At 38.2% G+C, this 16,821-nt stretch overlaps 1 protein-coding gene across 1 annotated transcript; it reads right to left on the reverse strand.

The window, feature by feature from the left end:
- Positions 1 to 1,544: 1,544 nt before the first annotated feature.
- LOC148592592 (eukaryotic translation initiation factor 4E type 3-like) lies at positions 1,545 to 15,022 on the reverse strand. Its single transcript, XM_088534322.1, has 7 exons — positions 14,946 to 15,022; positions 10,199 to 10,271; positions 9,200 to 9,294; positions 7,082 to 7,142; positions 3,855 to 3,921; positions 2,245 to 2,400; positions 1,545 to 1,627 (listed from the first exon to the last, which is right to left on the reverse strand). Exons 1-7 carry the CDS (start codon positions 15,020 to 15,022, stop codon positions 1,545 to 1,547), a joined length of 612 nt encoding a protein of 203 aa, XP_088390448.1.
- Between the last annotated feature and the right edge of the window lie 1,799 nt (positions 15,023 to 16,821).

Consider the following 16,821-nt stretch of genomic DNA (forward strand, 5'->3'; position numbering starts at 1 on the left):
TCATGTTAAAAGAGATATTTTAAACTTCAGTCTTTGTGTATACTTTATAAAGTATACAAAAAACTGCAAGAAAATAATCTCAACTGTGAGAAAAGCACTGCAATAGTAACCAAAAATACAGAAGAGATACAACCAAATCTTAAACCAAATTTCTGATTTAACACACTCATACAAAAAAAAAAAGACCTTTTTGTCTATGAACAAAAGATTTAAAAAAATCGCCAAACACATGGGTTTAAAAAAAGAAGGTTCAGTAACACTTAATCTCAGAAAGCAATTACAGAGGCAAGATACTTGATTTTAAAAAACTTGTTTAATTAATAATGTTCATTAACTGCACAGCTTTAATTTATAAAAACAGATGAAGCTGTAAAAAACCTCAAATGTGATTCTTATTTGATTTTTTTATTCTAATGGCTGCCTTTTTCATATACTAAACATTTGGAAATCAGTGCAATTTGAACAGTGCAATTTGAACAGTTGCCAAATGAAGACTCTTAGCAATGAAGCAATGCTCAATGGAGTGCACATTCACCTCTACTTTGCAGCTTCTTGCAAAAGGAACGAAGTAAATCTTTGGTAGCATAGCAAAAGAAACCGACGCCGCAAATAATTAATACAGACAAACATTTAAAGATTAGCATGGTTCATATTCACACTGTAAAAGAAAATCCATTTCTTTCCAGTAAATATTAAAAAAAGAAAAAAAATCACTTAAGGTGCCATGACAGCTTGAAACTACGTATGATGGGACCTATCCCTTTGCACTGAAGTTTTGATGCTGATGCTTTTGTGGGTGCAGGCAGAGGCCTAAAATAATCCAAGAAATGTGAGGGATGGATCCAGTTAGTCAAATGCATTAGAAGTGATTCGTGACACTTTTTCATGAAAGTGCAGAAAAATATTTTAGAGACATACAAAATAATTAAAAACACTGCCCCCCCTAAAATGAGAGGTGTGGAGTTGAAGGGCTTCCTCTTGAAAGATCTCTCAATCTGAACAAGTGTTCTTTTGAAATTACTGAAGTTATTGGTTAACATAATCTCTTGAAGGGTTAGTCCCAACATAAGTGTGTTTATAAGTCTCTCATTCAGTGATTGTTATTTACTCTTACAGTATATGTACTGTTACCAGTGTAAAACCAGATTGCATGGTATATTAGAATAATGCAGTACAATTTCCTTCTCTCTTGGGATAAAGACAGTGAGCAAGTCTTAACATGATAGGAATGTTTCAAAATGAAAATTGAAAACATATTTATCAAGCCAGTACTCCTCTATGTACAGCACATCTAGAAAAAGCAGTATACCATGTTTGTGCACATTTGCACTTAACTAAGTACAGAAAAAATTTAAGCTTTCTCTCCTAGTGAAACAGGAACAAATATAATCCAATCAAAAAAAAAAGTGATGAAAAAATATTTGTAAAGAAACAATGAAGAACTAAAAAAAAAACACAACAAGTAATGAATGGTGCACTTAATAATTAAGGCAATAATTTCCTTCATTTTCAGTAGCAATAACCCAATTTGAAATGTTAGAAATTCAAAAGGGCCCTCCATGTGGTACTTCTGCAGGTGTTTCTGCTTCTCGTCCATCCTCCTCTGTGTTTACAGCACTTGAAAACGCTAAATGACAAAGAATGAACTTGGTGCAAACTGCACTTAGTGTTTTCCACGTCGGCCTTCAAAAGCACGATGTTCTCTGTGTGCTAAAGAAGAGAGAGGGGGGGGGAAAAAATAAAGTGCAAACTTGGTCAAGCAAGCTTTCCCAAGAAGGTAAAGATGAAAATAGAAGACAATATGTGAGCAGTCAAGGAAGACATAACATGCAAACAAGTAGTTTGGACAATAGACTACTCTGACAGTACTTTTATTTACAGCCTAAAATAAGACATCCTTTAAAATCCTCACAGTAAAAAGTTGCACCATATGAATACCTAAATTAAAAAGCATGCAGTCTTGAGAGTTATGAAGAGATTTTATCACTCACTTTACGAACCTTGAATATTAAATATGAAACCAAGTATATTCTAAAATTAAAATACTTTATACTCTGAGTGATAACTATGACATTGAAGGGGCATAAAACTGTAATTTTGATGTAAAAAATTGAATTAAATGAGAGATGCTAAATTTCTAAATCTTTAATGATGAATCAAGCAGGTTATGCCCATGGAAATATTATCCTACTGGCACTTTAGTTCTCTAGTGAAGGTAGAGATGAACTCATACAAAATACTTACATTTATAAAACACTGCTTTAAAAGATGCGTGTGGCAGAAGTCTATATATCTTCTCTAAAACTTTTGCTTCACTTGCTAAAGAAGCGTTCACATTCCAGACTTGTACAACATCTTCACGGTCACGAACACTGACGCTAACCCCTATTACTTCATCATCTGTACAGAAGAGGAAGCATTATTAAAGAATTCTTTAAAAGTGAGACATGTCTAATTTAATACTTATGTATTATGAAACACTGCCCAAAAGTTGAACAAACTCAAGAAATGAAGGAGAGCAATCTCCAGTGAAGAGATTACCAATGCTGAAACCAGACAAAATAGTTACCAGAGAGAAACAAACATTATTACTTGTAGAAACTATTGTAAATATTACCTCACAAGAGTTTTAATGAACTGTCAAAGAGCTATGCATCTTTATTATCGCGCTAGAAGGGGAACACAATATTCACTAAAGCTAGTAACATGAACTCCTAAAGGTAAGTTACTCCAGCAGCTTACTAAAAGAAAAAATTGAGAGGAAAAACAACATGAGCAGAGACTGTACACTACTTATTCTAGACTGGAAGCTCTATTGCTGTGTTTTCCCTTTCCATTTTGTCAAAGTAGCAGCAAAAAGAAGTTACCAAAACCACAGGCAGGCCTGCTGCTGCCAGCAGTGTTGGTAACTCTGAACTTGAGCACTTCTTGTAGGAAATCCTCCGGATGCAGTTGTGCAGACAGCTCCGAGACCAGGATGCTGCCGAAAGGGAAGCAGCCCCTGCCTTCCACCGACTGCCTCCCCTCCCCGGGGGAGACTCTCCCTTCTTGATATCAGCTCAACTAGGAATAAGGAGGCCTTTAAAAAGCACCCATTGGAAATGTCTTTTGCAGGTAAAGGATCTGAGGTTTGTACTTATTTCTTATAATCCTGAAAAAGATCAGGCAAGCACTGAAATACATTGTGTGAGAAATTGGTTCAGTAAACCTTTTAGAGAAAGATAAAACAACCAACAATGCATCACAAGCAAACTAATGCTATGACTACTCTATTATATTAACTATGCTAGAGAGTATTTGTTTGAAAAAATCTTTGCTGAGTTACTCTGTGAAGAGACTCTTTGGTTGGAGAAACCAAATTCTTTTCTCCTGAATGATAAAGCAGAGGTATAACACTTCCTAATGAGATATTCCTTATCATTAAATAAAAGCCAATTTAATTGTTTATATATAATCTAGAAGTAAACATGGTTGCAAGAAATGATGGAAAATATCACACTAAATGGAAAAGTTAGCTTAGCAATCAGTTCTTAGAATCCATTCCCTGTAGGCCACTGGATTGGCAAGTTATCATTTGCTTTTCCCAGTAACGAGAACCAGTTCTGCAGCTGAACCTTCACTTATGAAATGGTCATAGACTCATACTTGTTATTCATGACTGAGATAGAGAATTCGATGATACAACTTGAAGTAGCACTCACAAGCCCTCCCTGAATACCACTTCCAAATGGAACATGCAAACCAGCAAGCACAGGATGAAATTCATCCTTAAAATGTCTGAAATGTCCTTTTTTCACAGTCTACCTTCAAGCCAAGTGACTGTGATGCTGGCCTAAATTATTTTTAAAAGTTACCTGCTGCACAACAATCTGTAAACTGCTCTCCAATAGTTGCTAACAGTAACTCTTTCCAAACTGCAGCCTAAGAAGAAGAAAAAAAAAAAAAAAAAAAAACCACACAGTTACTATTGTTTTATTTTCTTTTAATTTAAGTGTTAGCTCAGTTTTGAGCACATTCTCTTTCGGACAGGTCATCTGGACAAAAAGAGAATATATTGTACACCGAATACTTTGCAAACATTTTTGCACTCTGCATTATATTACTAATTCCTTCAGAATTGTTGGAGAAAGTTTTCACTTTGATTGTAAATACCATAACACAGAGTTGGCCTAATAAATATTTAAAATATTTAAGTATAAATTTACCTTCTCTTTGTCTGTGTCTATGACTCATCCAAATGCACTAATTATTGTAAAGCAAGAAAGCAGATTTCTCCGAAGAATTTTACATGAAAGAGACTATAAAGCTCTACTTACAATCATTTGTTTCTATGGAAAATAATTACTATCCACTTTAAATATAAACCCATTTAGTTTACTGGTAGAGTTTTCTGGTATTTAAACATCACGTCTGATTCTCCTCGACTATGACTTTCAACAAATTTAAATGCTAACTAGAGAATTAAAACTGGAGAGAAAAAAAAGAGAAAAGCTATCAGCCAGTTTTCTTTGGCTCTGGCAGACTAATTACATTGTTATTTGCTTTTGACATTTGTTATCACCTAAGCCAAAGAGCATTCAAAACTTGAATCTGTTTTCTAACACATTACATGCAACTCTAACACATTCAGTAATGTGCTCCAAGGTGTGTGGTTACACAGACATAATCCTTTCTTGAGGATATAGCAACATCTTTCTTTTTTTCTCCTCTATACCACCATAATGGCTTTTTCATATACTGCTAAGAAATGCCTTTTCTGCTATTTCGTATTAGTTTGGGTTTTAGTACAATTAAAAGAAGAAAAACAAATCAAAGGCACCAAGGTTAAACAAAAAGCAAGCAGCTATGAAGATAAACCAACAAACTGTTTTAATGGGGTTTCTGAGCACTTATAAGCCATCTTCTGGGATACAAATGCATCATGCATTTCTGCGACCTGATAATTATCAGCTAATCTGATGCATAATAAAGACCGAGGCTATGGAAGGAGCTCTCTGTTGCAAAGCCCCACGCGGCAGTTTGAGGATGTCAGTGTGAGAGTCTCCGAGGTGCTGTATTTTGCCTGTCAACAGCAGAGTTGGCACACAACGTCGACACTGACCCCGCGCGCTCGGCACCAGGCGCGGGGCTCGCTACCGGGAGTTGTCCTAATGGTCGCAAGGGGAGGAAGCACTTCATCCAGCAGCAAGCAGAGGCAGGATCAAGCTTATGAGGATCTAAAAAGTATTAGTTTTTGTATTAAAAATTAATATACAGAAGTATCACTGTACACATGCAAAAACATTTTCAAACGTCAGTATTTTGTCTGTTAGTTTGTCACACCATCTTAAAAACTGACATCTTTAGGAAAACTACATTTCCCTCCCTCCACACCCTCACCAAAGCACTGCTATAACACAACATCCTTTCCACTTAGCTCTGTGCAAAATAGTTCTTCTTAGCCTAAGAGATACTGTGTGGATGTGTGACCATTAAAAATGTAAAGCCAAAAATGAGACACAGGCATGAAGATATTTACCCTGTTTACAAAGGCACCAAAAGCTGACTCAAGTTAATCTCCAACTAAAACATTCAGAAGTGACCAGGGACATTTGATATTTGAGAGATCAAAAAGTTCCCTTCTTTCAAAAAGTGGTGATCATTTAGCCTCTGAAAAACATGTCTCTCTGAGGTCTCCAAATTCACTGCCCAAAAATGCAGGCCCCTCAAGCCACTTGTCACTTCTGACAATCTTCACACTTCGGATTATAAAAGGAAAAAGAAATTTCCAGTCTTTTGCGTTCACTTGGGATTGGAGAGGAGGAAAGCTGCAATTCACATATGGAAAAAAAAAAAAAAACCCACAGGCAAAATCAATTAACTTTTGGCTGAAATTTCAAGTACCATCTTTCAGCATTTAATGCCTTTTGCAAGGCTGTCACATTTTTCTTACACTTCACTTTTAGCATTTAAAGGCCTGATCCAGAGCACACTTAAACACATAAATAACACATGTGAATAGGTCAAATCTCTTCACTGTGACAGTTCACAGGAAAAGTTACTCACATGCTTTTAATAGGGGCACAAAGCCCAGCACACAGAAAACAAATTGTTTCAGTGAGGCTAAAACAATGACATGCCTGAGCAGATTTTCTCTCTTCAATTTAAAAAAAAAAAAAAAAAAAGGCAAAGCAAAAAAAGAGCAAATGAAAAAGTGCTATAACTTCACAAGACATGCACGAGGTGATGTGACAGCTCACTGTTGCCAGCAAAGAGGACTATCCCACTCTTTTGCTTTTCCTCTCTATCCTGTAAACTTACATCCCTGGTCATCTATTGATCAAATTAAAAAAATAAAATAAGAAAAACTGCCATCTTTGTGTGTTAAACTGGCTCACAAAATGATCCGATGAGCACTGCCCACGCAAGCAGAACCAGCAAAGGAGAATAAACAAGATCTTCCCTCATCCAGCGGGAGCAAGCCATTCACCAGGATCAGTTGTCCATGCAAGCAAAGCCTTAGTTTTCAGCCAGCACGAGAAAGGTGCAGAGCAAACAGGGCTACGAACATCCCTACACGGGTGCAAAGGAGCAGGGGAAGCACGAGCAGCCCTGCTGAGCCTGGCGGAAAGCTTAGTCGCCCGTTGAACTTCAGCACAACCCTGGCAGTGGTGATGAACTGTGTGTGACATTCCTGACGAGTATCACTAAGGAGCTGGCTATAACTGAGCTTTTAGTATTACCAGGAAAAGACTTTTATATTTTATTTTGCACACCTGCAAGCACGGCGAGTCTTGAGCACAAACGCACTTATGAGACACTACGCTTGCCAAGGTGACACGGAGTGCAACACTTCAGCTTTTGCTCCACTGACCGTACAGTGGCAAATATTGTCAAGAACAAAACACTGAACTTGCTAAAAAATAAAAATAAAATTGCTCTCTCACTGTCTTGCAAAAAAAAGTTATGGATCTTAAAACAGTGTTTGGTTGTTGTGTTGAATGATGTCAAAAGTGAAAAACTTTGCAAAAGCTTTATTTTACAGAGTTTAAAGAGAGCCCCTTGTCAAATAACTTCTAAGTAAAATGTGAATATTACGTACCGTACTTTCTTTAGGGACCTTCATTTTCCATACACCTCCTTTGGCATTACTTTCCTCTTCCCTGGTTATGGGAAATATACCAGTAAAATAAACATTCAAATCCACATTGAGATAAACCTATGTCTGGGGTTTAATTTTCCCAGAAAAAAACACCATTTGAAATGCAATTATTAACTCCAGGTAGCATTACTCAAGTTACAACTTTTGACATCAGAGATAAATCTTTCATTGTTCATATGAAGTGTATCTCTCAACACCTAATCCCTCTACTAAGTTTTGTGTGTTGGAAAATACTTACATTTTCCCTGACCACAGACTATCTTTGATGTGGTTGCACACTATATGGGAACATGCCACAAAGCAATTTTATGTTTTGCTATGGTAACCCTGTATTTTGGAAAAACTCTGGCATATTTTCACATAAGCAACTTGTTACTCTCAAGTTCATTCACTTCAACAGAAGAACTTAAAAATACTTCATTTCTGTGACAGCTAGAAATTAATTGTCCTTATTTAGATAAAAAGACTGCAGTTGCCTGGGATCAGGACAGAAACTGCTTTATAATGGCAGAGGTACAACAACAAACCTGCAGACTTTCCATGATTATTCTGTCACTATTCTTTTTATAAATTTTACACTTGGAGTTTTTAAGCTTTCTTTTAGAACTCTGCAAAAGCAAAGTTGAAATTTTCATAGGCATAGCCTAAAATGCACTTTTTGAATATCTAAACCAATGAGGGTTGAATATAAAACCTAAAGATTCCTCAAGATAATGGGCTCCCACCAATCCAGACAAACATTGGGAAAAGTAGAGAGGCAAACTTTGGAACAACAGCTTCCAATATCCGTAGTCCTCGATTTCCAGCCCAGAATTAGTTGTTCCTCTTAAAAACAATTAGACAGCTGCAATTAGACAGCATGCTGTAACTGCAATCAGAGAAAAGCTTCTGTGGTAATTACTGAAAAGCTAGTGGGCTTTGATGATATCAACATCTTGCAATCCCTTTTCTAAAATACAGCATATGCATTTACTTTGATGCCTTAAAATAGATGTATCGTTTTCAAAAAAGATCCTTGCATTTCACACCCCTGCTAGTCATTTACCAAATCAAAACTAAAAATAGAGAAGAAACAAAATGTTCCCACTCATCCTGACAAAGATACCAAGACCTGCACACACTTGCCTACTTGATTTGTACAGGCACCAGTATTTCTTTCAAACCACTATTCTGACCAGTTACATGTAATGCATGTTTTCAGACATATTTCACTTCAGAAAATTATTTTATTCTTCAGATTAGGACGTAAACTCCCTATACTAAGTCAACATTTAGTTAGACATACTAAGATCAAGTTAAAGAATTCTAATTCAATCAGCATCTAGTGGAAACGAGGCCAAAAAAGAAAAAAATCTCCTCAAAAATGTTTAAGTTATCTAATTAGAAGTTAAAGAAATTTTAGTAGGAAGAAGATATGCTACACTCAGCTTCTTGGGGCTGGGGGGAGAGAGAGGAAAAAAAAATAAAAAGATTTATACTCAATTTCATTTCCATTTTACAATCTTGTAGAATTTGCTGCAAGTTACCCCTTCATAATGACGTAGTTAAACTTAGTTAACACTTAGCTTTAATCTAAGCCCATACATATAGTTATATGCATATGAACTATACTTTTGCATGGGTAAACAACTAGCAAGGAGTATCACACATTTGCACTGTTACTACACTATCTTCAGCGGAGAGAAAAAAAAAATGTGTAAGTTAAAACCAATTAAATACTAGTAATTCACATGAAGGCGTAACATTCCATTAAGTATTTCCTATGCATTCTTGAAGTTCCATAATTCATTAATTTCTAAATCATTATTTAATTTCTTATTTACATTTTTTTTTTCATTCCAAAGGGGACAATTAGTTACCATCTTTTTAAAATAGACTCGCTTCAGTAACTTTTAAGCCTAACAAGACCTTGATAGACCTACAAAAGAAACATCCTTAGTTCAGCGAGTTGCAGGCAACAGTGACAAGACCCTCCTGTCTCCCTCTTGCCTCCTTTCACCGTGTACTTAATGCTTTTCACTACCCACTCCTCAGAATGTCTAGTGATAAGACACTCACCAAAGCGGCCGTCTCTCTCCCCTCATTAGATGGTAACTACATCTCAGAGGCAAATCTGTCACCAGAGGGATGTTGTTGTAGACACTCCAGAAATTCTTAAGAAAGAAAACAAGAAAAAGAAAAGATAATTGCACTAACATGTGAGAAAAACTTTCAAGCAGATTAATTTCCACTGTTCATTTTCTCCAAAACCATCACATATTTTACTGTTAGATTGCTATCTTCTTGTACTTTACAACAAAATACTCTGAAATAAACTTGTTTCACTGCTTAAAGATTTTAAAGATGTATGTGGCAGCAACCTGCAGTCAGGTAACACTAGGTATAAATGCAACATCAAAACCAAACATCACAATATTATGTGATAATTTTTATGGCCCTTGGCAATTCCATCTAAAAGCCATTTCCATTATCTTCGTCACTAAAAGAGAAGAAAAATTATCAAGGATATCAATAAAGGATAGCAAAATCAAGGACACATATTGAATTCTGTGTTCTGTTTTTGCTCTTTAATGCTAAGCAATGATCTGCAAAAGCTGATCAAAGAAAAGATGAGAAAAGAATTACCATGTGATTGGCTCAAATTCACAAGAATCAATTGGCCAGAACGCTGCAGTGCCAAGGGTAGAGCAGAAAAATCACAACCACAAGCTCTAATTCTGACATATTAAAGAGCAACTAGAGAAAAAAACAGGATAAATACTTAAAGTACATCAAGTACAACAATCCAATAGCAGCACCAGAGGAATCTGGAATGGTTCAGGAGAGTTGGCTCGTCTGATCAAAACAAATCATTATAAATCACCCTATTCTGGTCTGGAAAGCCAAATGAAATTAAAAAAATGACTAAGTGACACCACATGCAAAGAGCAGCACATACATTCCATACCACAGGTGAGTGAAGGCATGAATGACTCATCCATATGAGAGATAATGTAACTCCACACCTTAAGTTTCAATTTGCATGTGTAGGAACTACTGTTGCAGAGCTAATCTCACCTGCACTGTTTGCACTGTATAAATCTTCTTCAAGTTTGATGCACATTCAGCTGCTGTTGTACCAGGAAGTGACCTGGGAGGGAGAGAAAAAAAAAAAAAAAAAAAAAGAGAGAGGTTAATAAAAATACATATTTTACCTGGGGGCAGAAGGAAAGGGAGGGAGGTAAATGGAGAAAAGTGAATCATATTCACAAGAAGCTGAAATGTCACATGGCAAAGTTGCAATTACTTATTTAAAACCCGGAATTCAACTGTTCTTATAATTTTGGATGAATTGAGATTTGTCAGGTTGTTTGCAGAATTAAGATGTTTGCAGAACTTAAGATCAGATTTTAAACCAAAAACACCTGTGTTCCTTTTAAGGGCCACCACACTTTCTTATCAGCCTTAAAAAAATAGTTTGATTTTAAAGGTTTCAAGCTATCATCCATTATTTCTTTTTACTTGCATTCAGTATAACCCAGATTTTTTGGGCCATTTTAAAACATTCTCACTATTTCGTACTTCCATGTTCTTTTAAAAAATTCTAGCTACATAATTAGTTCTACATTTGAAGTACTGTAAATTTGCAGAATTGTATTCTGAATTGGAAGTCTTGCTTGCTTGCACACACCACTAGATGGCACAAAACTACAAAGTCACATAAGCAGCGCAGGACCCGAACTCATGTAAGCCCTAATTCCAAAGTGCTGTTTCTAACACAGAACTAAGGTCATTAAAGCAGCTTGATTTTTGAGCAAGGCAACCTTCCATTTCATCTTAAAAAATAGTGTATTAAATGTCCAAGTCTCAATAATTACTTTAACCAAAGGTTACCAAAAACAGACAAGAAATTGACAGGTGTTGGCTCTACTATTGTGGTCTATGTACTATGAAAGATATCGCAGGAAAACTGATAGACTGAAGTTGCCTTTTTTGCACTCAACGTTAAAGCACAAACAGAAATTCAAACTAATCGAACAGAAATAAAGACAAGTGCTTCTGCTTACAACGTGTTAGTTCAATAGCCACCAATACATATGGAATTACCTTTGCTTTGTGACTTTGCTTTATAGAAGCATCGTTCTATATATCCACCTTGATATTGCTGTTGAGATTCTATAATAATAAAGTCTATTCAAATGTGAGATGAAAAGATCCTCTGTAACCATAGCCAAAAATGATCTAGGTGCTGCTAGTAGCCATTCAGCAACTCTAAAGCCATTCTGAAAATGGACCAAGACAGACAGACAGAACATTCCACTCCAAGGTCATCAAAAGCTTCATTTTGATAGCTGCAAATAAAACTTTAAAAAGATGGAGAACTCTCCAAAATAAATATTCAAATAACCAACTAATCCTTTTTATTTGTTACATCCAGCTTACACTTAAATAATGTTCAAAGTTCTCAGGAACACTCTGCTATACCTCTAGATCATTCGTAATCTATTACTTCTGGCTACAGCCAATAACCCAACTCACGATTTGATTAACCAGGAGAAACAAACTATTGGAAAGACTGCAAATTATAAAATGACAACATACATCAACTTAAAAGTTTCAGTTCTGTGTCATTTGCCACACTAAGAGGAATTACACTTGCATAAATTAGGATTAATGCATTTGTGTAAGACAGAAACAATGTATTAGTCACAGTCAGCCAAAGTGGCAGACATCGAAACAAAGTACTCGAGCAACAGAAAACCGGAGGAAAAAGCACTCAATTTCCTGCCAGATTACAGGACGGTGACAAATCTGGAGTGCTGTGATTCTGTGATAGCCACCCATAAGCTCCACACATCAGCATGAATGACAACTGTCTGGGTTTTGTGCCTTGAAACCCACAGAACAACAACTAAAAATAATAATAATACAGAAAAAGTTTAGAGTAGCTAGATGAGTTTCAAGTGAAATTCCTGGTTTTGCAACTTTTCCAAAAAAGAGTTACGACATAAGTTAAGAGTCATAAGGTGGTTGTGCACTTTGCTGACAAACCTCACTACAAACCAGGTAAACTGCAAATACTGATCCTTAAAACAGGCCATGACAGAACTTGCTCACTCAGAATAACTTTCCTGCCATCAGCAGCAACATCAATCTGCCATTCCATGTTGAACTTTCCATTCAAGCCATGGCCAACAACTAATTTCCACACATCTTCCCTACCTTACAGCCAAGTGCATGAGCATTAGTTAAGAGAGAGAGAAAACGGAGCTGTGCATAACCTGCCCAAACTGAATCCCAATGGCAGCTTGCAGCTACTTCTTCATTATTCTGCCGTGAATAATGAACAAAGACACAAAGATAAACGCCATTGTTTTATCTGTGAATAAATATCCAGGTGGTCGTGCTTATGTTAATGTCTAATGCTGAACTGTAGCTCTTCTGTCTGCCTACAAAGAATTAAGGGTAGGGTTTTTTTCCCACATGTGCTCACTGTCACACAGGCCTTTGTTTCCCAATGGGAATCTTCCCATGGCTCCAGTGGCAGCAACTTTAAAGGCATCTGAGCATGCCAGAAAAAAAAAAACACTGTAAGTATTTAGCTGCAACTGGCTTTGGTATAGATAAGCAAAATATTTAATTCCAAAGCATGCACTCAAAAACCATGCTGTGGCAACTAAACAAATCTAGTAATGCATTCTGAATCCAGACAAAGACTGATTTCAAGCTATCAAAGCCTGTCAAAAAGCATTTACTGGTTTGAACATTTTTGTAATATTATCCATCATTTTTCATTGTAAGCCACCTACTCATGAGCTTTAATAGATGGAATAGAAAATTCTAGATAAACAAGATCTTGCTATAGGGAAGAAGGGAAAGTATTAAGCTTTGTTTCAAATATTTGATATGTTCAGCTATGAACATTCACATTTATTATGAAAATCGCTCAATTATCAGAATTTATCTCTAAAGTTTATTTATATAAAACTCATCAGAGTAACATGGAGAGAGAAAAACAAGCAAAGACAATGTGCTTTCTAAGAACCCTTCCACTTTCCTAGAGCAGACTAATAGCACTGCCTTGCATTTGATAATATTTATTATCATGCTTTTCCTCGCAAAAAACAGATACATAAAAGTTAAATTGTTCTTACAACAAACTAACTGAAAATCCCTGTGAGGAGACAGGCAAGAAGACCCAACAGGCCAACCATGATCCTACCATCCCATCTGTACAGACACACACTAACACTTCCCCCCAAGGAAGAGAATCTTTGACAAAATTCAGCTAGACACGAGCCTTCCTTCCCAGACTTTAACACAATCTATGCTTATTTTCTGACAGCACTGATTTGCCAAGGAAGGAACTGATATTTTCCTTGCAGTTGGTTGAAGTTGGTACATTAGCAGCACGTGTCCCCACCACCACATGTACATTCACACACATCGTATGAAAACTCACCGTACACCGAACCTCTAGCTCCTCATGGTCAGCTTGAAAAAAACAGGTAGCTGCTAACACTGGTAAATATTTGAAATTACTGAAAAAATTTTCACAATTAATAAGAAAATCTTATTTCTCTTAAAAGTAAATAAATAAATAAACCTTTTTCTGACTTCTATGAGTTGGCTGACCTGCTGACACTTGAAGATCTTACTTGTCAAACTGATGAATAATATTCCCCCTAACACTTTTATCATTCTCTCTTTACTAAAATGAATATGGAGTAATATATGAGAAAGCAGTATCAGATGGTAAATGCTGTAGCCCCAGGTGCCAAAAAAGGCTTCATGCTTACAGGAAATGCAGCTGCCCAGCACCATATAGGAAAGGCCACAAACAAAGTTTACCTGCTCCTAGAGCTGCAGCCTCCAGGGGCTGATGCTAAGGCATCTACAGAAAGAAATGCTGATGGGAGATAAGACATTGACTTTTGGAGGAGGAGATGCATCAAGGGATAATGTTATACAGGTGGGGTCAGCACCATATTCAGGTGTCAGGTACCTGGTAGCCCTCACAGCTGCTACGCATAGCGCTGTGGAGCCCAGGGGTATTTATTTTAACAGTATAACTTAATGACATGTTATGGAGCTCTTAGAACATAAGTTATGGACTTCTCTCACAGTGATATAATAATAAAAAAGACAACTGCATATCCATATCTGCATCTATTTAGACCGATTCTTAAGAGCCCCTTAGTGCTCAAAAGGGCTTTTGGGGTAGGAAACATCCCTCCTGCTTTGCTATCACCCCTCTCCCGGGTGCTATTTTACCACAAAGCACAAGAGCTCTACTCGTAAACCACTAGTTTGGTTTGACCACTTTTTTTTTACCACCAGCCGTGAACTTCTGGAAATTTAAGGCGATAGCTATATATTTTTTAAAGTGACATATGCTACCAGTCTTACAACTAAAGAAACAACAGCAGCATTTAATTAAGTGCGCTTATATGGAATCACGGGAGGGAAGTGGGAGGGCAGGGAGAAATCAGTGGAAAAAAACAGTTTTTAAAAGCATTTAACATGGTGAAATCATACTTTTCACCAAACCACAACACAGCAATGGAAGTTGAGTGGACTGGGGGTTCCCCGTGGGTTCACGGTGCTTGGGGCAGTGCACAAGCACAGCAGTCCCAACAGTGCCTTTTTTAAGGGAAAAAATAGAGGAAAGCCGAGCAGGCTGTGGGGCCGGGAAGGGCCTGAGGGGCCTCGGCGGCGGGGAAGGGAGAGGGGGAAACACGGAGCGGGGAGAGGGCCGGGAAGGGGAAGGCGCGGGCCCGGCGGCCGCTCGCCGCTCCAAGGCCCTGTCGCGGCCCGCACTCACTTGTCGATCCAGAAGGTCCACGGCGAGTGCAGCGGCAGCTCCGGGCCCGGCGGCGGCGCGGGGGGGCGCAGCGCCATCTCCCTCCCTCGCGCGGCCGCGCTCCGCCCGCGGCGGGGCCGGGGCGGCCCGCGGGGACGGGCCGCGACAGGCCGCGACAGGCCGCGGGGAGGCGGCGGGGACACAGGCGACCAGGACATGAAGCGGGAGCCCCAGGGGGACAAGGGACAAGAGAGGGGCAGGGACGCAGGCAACAGGACAAAAGCACCAGGACTGGGACGGCGAGGAGGTCCCCGCAGTGGCACCACACTTGCCCTGGCCCGTGGGTGAGCTGCTGTAAACCAGAGGCCTGGCAGTGCCGCCTCAAAAACCCTCTGTTGGTTCAGCTTGGAAAGCACCAAAATAGCCCTGAAAATCCACTTTTCAGGCCACAAAACTCTCACACGTGTCTCCCAAAATAAGGGGACAGCAACTACAAACTGACCACGGATGGGGACAACATTGCTTCAAAATTGCAGGGACAGAGGAATTACTTGTCTTCTTTGCCTCTTTAACTTACACACCTGCTTCTATATGTGCCTCCTAATGCAGCATGGACATGTGCTGAAATCTCACGTTATTTTCTTAACAGTATTTCATAAAATCAGACTCTCCCCAGTGGGACTATGCACAGTAGTAAAGCAAAACGCCCACGTAAGTGATAGCAGGATCAAAGACCATGAATCACATAGGATTCCTTGCAAGTATATTTAGTAGAATGAATAATTTTATATATACTTAATCCAAACAGAAAAAAAAAGGTGAAGCCACACTCCCTCAGAAATGAAATTTAACAGTAAGAAAGGGCAGAGATCACCCGTAAAAAAGCAGTCTGTACAGTAACACTAAGAGACAAAAAAAAAGAAAAAAAGTTAATGATTATATTGTGCAGATGGAAAATGCTAACTGCTTAGCCAAATTAAATAAGATCTGGAAAACCAGTTGCGCCATCTCTTGCAATTTAATTTACTCCTCTTTAAATAGAAGGCAAAAGATAATGATCATCTGAGAGAGCTTGGATACTCCCGTTCAGTGATAGGCCTGCTCTGAGCTCACTCTCCATTTTGGTGACGAGCCCACCAAAAATGTTAATTTTGAAAAATATCAATAAATATTGTATCCATTTTATCCAATATCTGGCTATATCCAAAGCCAGAAGCCTGGATTTTCTCAGATCAGGAGGAGAGAGGCCAGGAAAAAAGTGCTGGTTTCTTTTGACCCAAAGAGACCTCACCTTGCCTCCGTAACTGCAGTTCTCAGTCTGTACATCTATAAAATTCAGGGGATTTTCTGCTAAGGTGCCTGGTGAGGCATCAGGTTTTGGATATACCACCCAAGCACTCTGGAAATAAGATTGAAACTATGAGACTATAATACCAAAAACTATCTAACTTAAAATCTACCACCTGCCTCTGTGACGGGAACCGTAAGCTTCAATGAAAACCTCCAGATTCCATTATCACCGAGCTAGTCATGGTTTAAAACAGTATGTCTCAGGTTGAAAACAAATTATTATGTTATAAGCAATCTGAGCTGTAAGTAACAATATACAAGTACAACCCCCACACCTCCAAGACACTGAGTGAAAGCCAGGCTACAGAGTCTGCATCATTATTCCAAATGAGACATGTAAAAAAGCCTCAGTTCATTTCTTGTTTACATCAGTAAATACCAGGCTTCACAGCAGCTCAAGGTACATTGTGGGAATCTCAAATAACTGTAAATTAATCTGGCTGTGGAGGAAGGGCAATCACAGGATGCACTGAATTAGCACATCCTTTGCCTAGGGAGATTTCTAAGAAGTCGTGACACAGAGGCAAAAATGAGTCTCCCGAGATGC

The sequence above is a fragment of the Tinamus guttatus genome, unplaced genomic scaffold (assembly GCF_059628265.1).
Source record: "Tinamus guttatus ecotype Peru unplaced genomic scaffold, ASM5962826v1 Tinamus_guttatus_pri_ptg000547l, whole genome shotgun sequence".
Taxonomy (NCBI): domain Eukaryota; kingdom Metazoa; phylum Chordata; class Aves; order Tinamiformes; family Tinamidae; genus Tinamus; species Tinamus guttatus.

Excerpts from the sequence above, each read along its gene's own strand:
- LOC148592592 (XM_088534322.1), bottom strand. The coding sequence starts at position 15,022 with ATGGCGCTGCGCCCCCCCGCGCCGCCGCCGGGCCCGGAGCTGCCGCTG. Across the intron at positions 10,272-14,945 it reads TGGACCTTCTGGATCGACAA|GTCACTTCCTGGTACAACAG; the intron begins GTGAGTGCGGGC and ends TCTCCCTCCCAG. Across the intron at positions 2,401-3,854 it reads TACAGATTGTTGTGCAGCAG|ATGATGAAGTAATAGGGGTT; the intron begins GTAACTTTTAAA and ends TCTTCTGTACAG.